This window comes from Syngnathus leptorhynchus, chromosome 16, assembly GCF_054491065.1.
Source record: "Syngnathus leptorhynchus isolate UIUO chromosome 16, UIUO_Slep, whole genome shotgun sequence".
Taxonomy (NCBI): domain Eukaryota; kingdom Metazoa; phylum Chordata; class Actinopteri; order Syngnathiformes; family Syngnathidae; genus Syngnathus; species Syngnathus leptorhynchus.
In genome coordinates this window covers 2,788,971-2,796,638 of record NC_141210.1, presented here as the reverse complement: position 1 = coordinate 2,796,638, position 7,668 = coordinate 2,788,971, and the positions used below count along the sequence as shown (strand labels likewise).

Here is a 7,668-nt window from a genome sequence, read left to right as displayed (position 1 = left end):
CCCCGGCCAATCCCTTAGGCCTCCGGAACAGAAATGTGGTGGCTCTTGTGAGTCTTATGTTTTCCTTGGGACATGTTGGGAATCGAGAAGAAAAAAAAAAAAACACATTGATAATTTCAAATCAACTAGCCTCAACATTTTGGTGTGTTTTTTTTGTTCGCCTTGAGCTGGTGTCCCTATTTAAGTGCTGGTGTCCAGCAGTGTGGCGTCACCATCGTTTTTGCTCACTTTGCTCTCATTCAAACACAAGGAGAGAAAACCCACAATGGGATTGGTATTCTGAAAATAGAGAGCAGCTATTCAGTGTTCACAGCATGTTCTTGTCTTCCACTTTTGTCATGGCAGTTATTTGTGTCAAGAGACGACTTAGTGGCATTGATTTGCAGAGGATTACCGGAAATAGTTTGACCTGCTTTTGGCCTTTCAACCTTTTCGCGGCCATTTTGTCCCAGAAAACAAACAAACATGACTTGAGAGATAATGTCACTTCTTAGCTGATGATTAACACTAAGCTCTGCTATAAATGGTATGGAGACATTTGCTCTATGTACTTTTCCATTATGTTATTGTTTGTGATCATTAATAATAACATTCATCTGTGACGACCATGTGAAACTATATGCAACGGGTAATTTTGACACGGGGGTGGTGGGGGTTACAAAAGAAATACGACATTGTTCTAAGATTGAAAATGTGTTGGTTGGTCTTTTGTGAATGAAAGCGCACCCCCCCCCCCCCCCCGCCCTATTGCCAGTTGCCAAGGAGACGCCACCTCCACAAACAGGTATGCTTGCTACTGTTAAAGGATGCAAATGATGCCGACGAGCGGTCGTCATGGCAACTGCGTGAGCAGAGTGATCTCACAACAGCCCACCTTGCTGCCTGCAGTCCGTTACTAGTTAGATTTGGCCCGATATAGTCAAATATCGATACAAATTTCCAATTTAGCTTGGGTGTTACTGTACAAATATTGGTAATATTTGTGAGTGGGAACTCGGGCAAGAATATTAGATTTACTCAAGAATGGATTTGGGGTAAAGGAGTCCAGTTTCCGTCTCGCCCACCCAAAAAAAAAAAAGTGCAATTCAACCGACTTTGGCGCCCTCATGTGGCCAAATGAGGACCGGACAGAAACAATCTATTTAGGTCATTAACGTTTAGCTTGATATGGCACCACAAAGTGATCCAAAAATGAAAGATTACAATGCTTTCGACACATAACGTGTGATTTAAAACTGAGTTGTAAAGAAGAATTGATACATTCACTAGTTGTAGTATGTTCATTTTGTTTTCACTTGTCAATTATTTTACTGGTTCTTTTATCACAAACAAAATAATCAGGGTGAATGACCTGTTTCGGTTTGTATTTCCGCCATCACACTCTGACGAAGGCGGACGTACAAGCCGAAACATGTAAATTCAACCTAAATATCTTGTTTGTGATAAAAGAACCAGTAAAATAATTGATACATTCACTATTTTTTGGACATTCCTAAAATGGACTATGTTTTTTCATGTTTTATCTTGGAATAACTGGTGAATTTAATCACAGAAAACTAAGCATTAGAAATAATTGATTTCATCTTCTCAAGTAATTGATTTAGTTATGGAGAACATTACTTTTAATTTTCTATTTATATTAGACATTTTTATACACATTTCAACCTTAACGAATGACCTTGCCTATTTGTAGCATTAACACTACTACTACTAATTTCGCCCCAAAAAAGTGAGCATCTCGCCCTGAGCTTGGCCTCAGTGTCCCCAGCAGGAAGAAACTGGTTCAATGAGTGCAGATGGTTGTGATGAGAATATTCTTTTTATAAAAGCAGTGACAAGAAAGACTTTAAATTAATTTATTTAAAAAAGCATTTCTCCACTGTGGCTGAACAAACATGATTTTCTTTCTTCTTTGTTTGGGACGTGTACAATTGGAATCTCGCAGAGGGGGCGTGATTGACTCAATTATGGCGCAAAACTTGGGGGTTCCTTTGTTTTTCTTTTTTTTTTCTGCCAGCGAGTGAGACGAAGCGTGAAAAAAGGAGATGACAGGGTAATTAAAAGAAAATGAAGATGACAAACATTGAATCAAGTGCAGGTATGTTTTTTTCCTTCTTTCTTTTTCATGCAGGATTGGTCTTTGTTGAAGTCCTCCAATGTGGCTAGGTTTCCAGGTTTTTCAACAAGCTTGCGTGTTTTGTTGGAAATGAAATCAATGGAAAGAAAGAGAACGCCCTCCGCTCCACACGGTGGCGCTGTTATGGGATAAGAAGTTGCGAGTTGAGCGGCTAGCTGCCAAACGTGACCTTTTCCGGAATCCCATTCTCTGATTGTGTGGCTGTTTTTGTAAGATGGCCGCCACCCACGCAGCCTGGCCGGTTTGGATGAAAAAGTTCATGAGGGGAGGGGCTTTTTTTGGGATGGGGGTGGGTCTCCGTTCTGCTGAGGTAGTTGCGACAGAGGGGTGGCGCGAAGTTGGATTTAAGGCGCTTGTGTTTGGCCTGTCTGTTTGACACCACAGTTGTTTTTTTTTTGTTTTTTTTCTCTTCGCTACTCTTTTGGCACCTCAGGCAAGACAAGCGGGTTTGCAAAATTTCCCGAATTTTCTAAACTTTCCGTGGGAATGAACCGAAAAAGACATTTCTAACGATGTCCACTTATATGCCTTCCAGTTGTGATCTGCTGATGACACTCCAAGCTAATTTGGCTGCTTCCGTCTCAGAGCAGCCGGTTTGAAGTGACGCCACGGCGACAGGAAGTAGCCAATGAGCTTTTCCTGTTGCATCATCAACAACAAGCGTCACGAAAAGGCATAAGTGGAAGTCCTTAGAAATGGACTGGTCGCATTCATGATCAGCTTTTGAGAACCCAGAAGTTATTTGCTGAAAAAATTTTTTCCCAAACAAATATCAAAGTAGTGTTTTGGTGCCACGCAAGTTGTTAAATTACGTGTGCATTTTCAAAATTGTTGCAGCAGGGCTCGCTTGCACTGTGATGCCCTCACACGCGAGCAAATATAGCTATCAAATTTGAAGTTCATATTTATGCTTGAATGCGATACAATCGCCAATGAAATCATCCACAATTCTCAGCTATTCCCATGAAAACTTTACAATTCGGAATAATTCCAAGACGTCGCCGATAAACTTCCCATGGAAATTTCCCCAAAACCTTCCAGTAATTAACTACACAAAAACCCCAAAAATACTTTCCAGTAATGCACTGAAAACTTCCCAGAAATTTATCGAAAACATTCCTGAAATTAACCAAAGAATTTCCAGACATTTACTGAAAATTTCCAGGTAGTTGCCAGATGTTGTTAAAAAAAATGTACCAAGACTTCCAGAAATGTACCTGTAATTTTTCAGAAATTTCCGGGAAATGTTCCGAAACTCTACCAGAAATGTTCCGCCCGTTTGGAGGTCTAGACATGTATAAAAAAAAAAATAAAAAAAAATAAAAGATCTTGGTGGTGGTGCGGTGGTGTGGGGGGTTCGCTTAGCGATGCCAGGTGGGGGTGTGGGGGTGTTCCGTTAAGGAGCTTAGTTGTTACCGTTGTCGGCCGGCCTCGCCTCGTCCTCCGTTTTGGCCCGTTTGGCGTCCGGCGGCACCTGCTGGTCGCCGTTCTGCCGCTTGATGGTGGGCAGCGACGCCGAGGCAGAGGCATGGTCAGCGAGCAGGTGAAGCGGGCTGGCCACGGACGGACCTAAACGACAAAACCGGCCTCCGGTTAGATCTGTTCAGCAGAGTCGATCGAGCGCTGTTTAGATTGGGCGGTGGGGGACGTACTGGATGTGTTGTGAGCGTTGCTCTGTACGGCGGCGGCGGTGACGCTGTGGTTTCCGTTCTGCGTGATGGTCTTGATGGGCAACTGGTGCTGACCAAGGATGGTGACGGTCTGCAGGGGCCCGGACGCCGCTGAAGTCTGGATGATGCGGCCCACCACGCCCGTGGCCGTCACGCTCGGCACCGCCTCCACTTTCACTGCGAGCACACCCACATTTTGAAGGTCAGTGGCTGTTTACTGGTTTTCGTCAGTCCTTTGCAGTCCAGAATTGACCCGTTTTTTGTTTTTGTTTTTTTACCCACCTTTGCTGTCAGCACGCTCTCCATTTTCCTGTAGCTGCAGTTCGTTCTTGCCGATGACGGCGGCCGGCTGCGCGATGACGGCGGTGGCGCCGGCAGGGATCTGCTGCAGTACGTGGACCGTCTGGACCGTCGGAACCGGCTGGGAGGAGCTGGTGCTGACCGGAGACGCCATGGTGTAAGCGACCGGCTTCATGCTTTGAGGTAGCTGACCCTGCAGCGCGATCAGCACCGGCTGGTTGCCGACTGGAGAGCCTGCGATCAGTTCAATATGTTGACAGTCAATTCATGATCACATACACGAATGAAAGTGAGAGCCAAAGTGGAAAATGACCCCGAAACCAACCCGGAGTGTTCTGTGCAAAGCGAGCTTCTTGGATGACAGCCAGCTTGGGTTGGACCACCGCGGTAGGGGCGGCGGGGGCTACGGAGGAGGCGTCCACCTCCATAGGGACCGGGGAGCCCTCTCGAGACAAGCTGTCGGGGGTCTGCATGCCGCTGGAGTGAGCCGACAGCACCCCTGAGTGGTTGGGAGAGGCCGGGGCGCTCCTGACGGAACAAACAGGCAATCAATCCGCTCTTTAGAATCTTCTTAAGAACCGTGTTCTACTGCGGTGGTACCCGAGTCCGTTGGCAGGCTTACCTGGAGGAGAGGGGCCCGTGCGGGATCCTGAAGCAAGGGACGCCGCGGGGCCGTCGTTTCCTGAAGGCCTGATCGACCAGCTTGCCTTCGGAGGACGGGTCTATCCTCCAGAAGGAACCTTTGCCGGGCTCCTCCTGCGAGCGCGCCACCTTGATGAAGTAACGGTTCAGCGACAGGTTGTGGCGGATGGAGTTCTGCGGCAGCCGAGAAAGAAGTCAGTCAGGACGTGAGCCCATTTCTCAAATGGCGTCGTCATTTCAACGCACCTGCCAGCCCTTGTCTGCGGTTCTGTAGTAGGGGTAGTTCTTGGTGATGTGGTTATAGATCCCGTTGAGCGTCAGCTGCTTGTCCTGCGCCAGCGTGATGGCCTGAACAATCAGCTGGGCGTACGAGTAGGGCGGCTTGGAGTCATCCTGACCAAACACATCCCTCGACTTCAGCAAAGTATCACAACTACACCTTTAACATCATTTCAAACTTATCTTGCCACTTCAGCTTTTAAACAACATAAAGTTGTGCATCGTAGGCGCTCTGCGGGACTCTCACCTTAGGACTGTCCTCGCCCGACGCATCCTTGTCGTTCTCGGGCTGAGAGTTGTCGTTGATCAGCTGCAATTCGGCCGAACTCACCATGCGGCCCCCCATGCGGTAACCCGACGAGCCGGCCCCCCGGGGGCTAGACGGGCACGAGTTTGCCGCGCTGACAAAAAATTAGACACGTCACAGCCAGCCACACACCAAGGTCGGGTGAGAAATTTCAAAGCGGCGCTTACCTGATGGTTCCAGTAGGCGAGGGCAGCGGACTCATGAGGTGGGCGAGGTTGTCGGGAATGTTAATGGTGAGTGGCGCAAAGTGCGGCTGCGCCGGCTTGACGGGCGACTCGGGGGCTTCGCGCCTCGTCTTCCTGCCGCTGGACAGCGCCGTGAAGGTGATCTTGATGTTGGTGCTGGGGAACCTGAATGTGCACCTGAGCAGATGACAAAGCAAAAAAAAACATTTTTAGGATCAATTATGCTATCCAATGTCCCATCAATTAACCAGATCTAAATTTATTTTGGGCTTGACAGCTCTCAAGTCTTGATGATAAATCAATATGACATGGATATTATTTTAGTTTCACTATATTTGGAATTTGTAAGAAATTTAGAAAATACATTTTGGAGATACGCAATAAAAGAGGAACATTATTCACATGATTGAACCGATGATGTTAATGTTAATACAAGTGAAGTCTTGGCACAATATTATAATATTACAGCTAGTTAACACAAACAAACAACTGGGGCCAAACACACTTGGCTTTAAACATTCCAACAAGGGGAACCAAGTGGAAAAAATTACTATGTATTGAAAATGGTATATATTCAGGCTATGCTATATTTCCAATGATGACTCATAGGAATTTCCAGGTCATCATAATCTAGATTCGAGAATCTCACCAGCCCAAAGCAGCAGTAACAAAAGCTTTGACTTTGCTACCAAAAAACAAACAAACATGCGAAACATTTCAAGATTCAAGAGTTTTTTTATTCGCCATGTTTAAGCGTGCCAACAAGGAATTTTACTTCGGTACATCACAGCCTCTGTTCAACATACTAACAACACTCAAGACATGTGAAAAATGACAAATATTCTCAAACATCCCCTGATCTTAAACATAGTTCTGATTTTCAGACATGTCATCCATGCCAAGACGGTTGTGGCAAACGCTATTGAAAACGTCAAATATATTTCCTTATTAAACACTGGTTCTTGTAGAAGGGTGTTAGCGTGAACTGGGGCGGAGACAAGTTTGGTTTGTTTACGTCCAGCGGCCTCCATTCACAAAAACATAGCACTACCCAGCTAATGCTAACCAACACATTTGCTTGAATAACACCTACACGTCTCCCGACAAAAAAAATAAAATCTCTACGGGATTAATAAACGTTCGTGAGGCAACAACAGGCCGACAGCCTCACACACGCGATCTAGGCCGGGAAGCAGCAGCTAAGTGCTAACGTGGCTAACAAGAATGTCAACAAAGACGATGGAGGAAGGAGACACATCGCGGCTAACAAGCTAATACACGTGCTGCCCCCCCTCTCATAAAAAGGCAAACCTTAACACCGCAAAAACATGTTGCTTTATTTTGCGTGGCTAACTAGCATAGCATCCACATGATGCTACAGGCAAGGGATTAGCACTACTTACATCGGCGGCAGCGGCAGCGGAGCGGCGCCCCGGCGAAGAAACACCCCGTCCACGAACACCCCGTTTTTGCCCAGGCAGCGCAGATAGAAGTCGCCCCCTCCGCCTCCGCCGTCGTCGCTGGCAGTGAAGATCTCCAGGTGCCGCCTCGAGATGAAGCTCGAGTGACCCATGCTGACGTCCACGGAACCCTGCGACGAGTTGCGCCCGATGCTCACCGAGCGCTTCTTCATCAGATACTCGAACTCGCGGCCCTCGAGCCGCGCAACCGGCCCGGACGAGCCGCTCACCGCAGCCATGATCAACGCAAGGGGCGGGCGGCAAAATGAAATAAACACAAGTGGGAGGGGACTACGCAGTGGAGGCCGAAAGCGAGCCGGCCTACCAACGGGGCATCGAATTTAAAAGCAGAATTTGGAGGGGAACATGCGAGGCCGGGGACAGCGGCTCCGACCCACCGCCGAGAGAAAGGCTAACCCCGTCGAGACGCGCTACCTAACGCCAGGGAGGAGGCGTGAATGAATGTAGACTGATGGCGCCCTCGGCCAATTGGATGCGATGACAGTGATGCAGAGCCGAGGGCTCGACCAATTGGACGGGAGGAGTAATCCGAGGACACATTCAAGATCGGTTGGGGGGCACTGTTGGGAGGACGTGAAGCGGCACAGACGAATGGCGACACAGAACAACTACAAAACGTTTCAAAAACAAAATACAAAACATTAAAACACAAAAACACCTGCATCTG

The 7,668-nt window shown here is 47.4% G+C and overlaps 1 protein-coding gene across 1 annotated transcript; it reads right to left on the bottom strand.

Moving 5' to 3' along the window:
- Positions 1–1,842: 1,842 nt before the first annotated feature.
- On the bottom strand, positions 1,843–7,416 carry foxk2b (forkhead box K2b). Its single transcript, XM_085933156.1, has 9 exons — positions 6,924–7,416; positions 5,503–5,697; positions 5,276–5,429; positions 4,996–5,142; positions 4,730–4,923; positions 4,433–4,635; positions 4,090–4,341; positions 3,790–3,984; positions 1,843–3,706 (listed from the first exon to the last, which is right to left on the bottom strand). The coding sequence occupies exons 1-9, from the start codon at positions 7,217–7,219 to the stop codon at positions 3,543–3,545; spliced, it is 1,800 nt and encodes a 599-aa protein (XP_085789282.1). The 5' UTR covers positions 7,220–7,416; the 3' UTR covers positions 1,843–3,542.
- Positions 7,417–7,668: the final 252 nt, after the last annotated feature.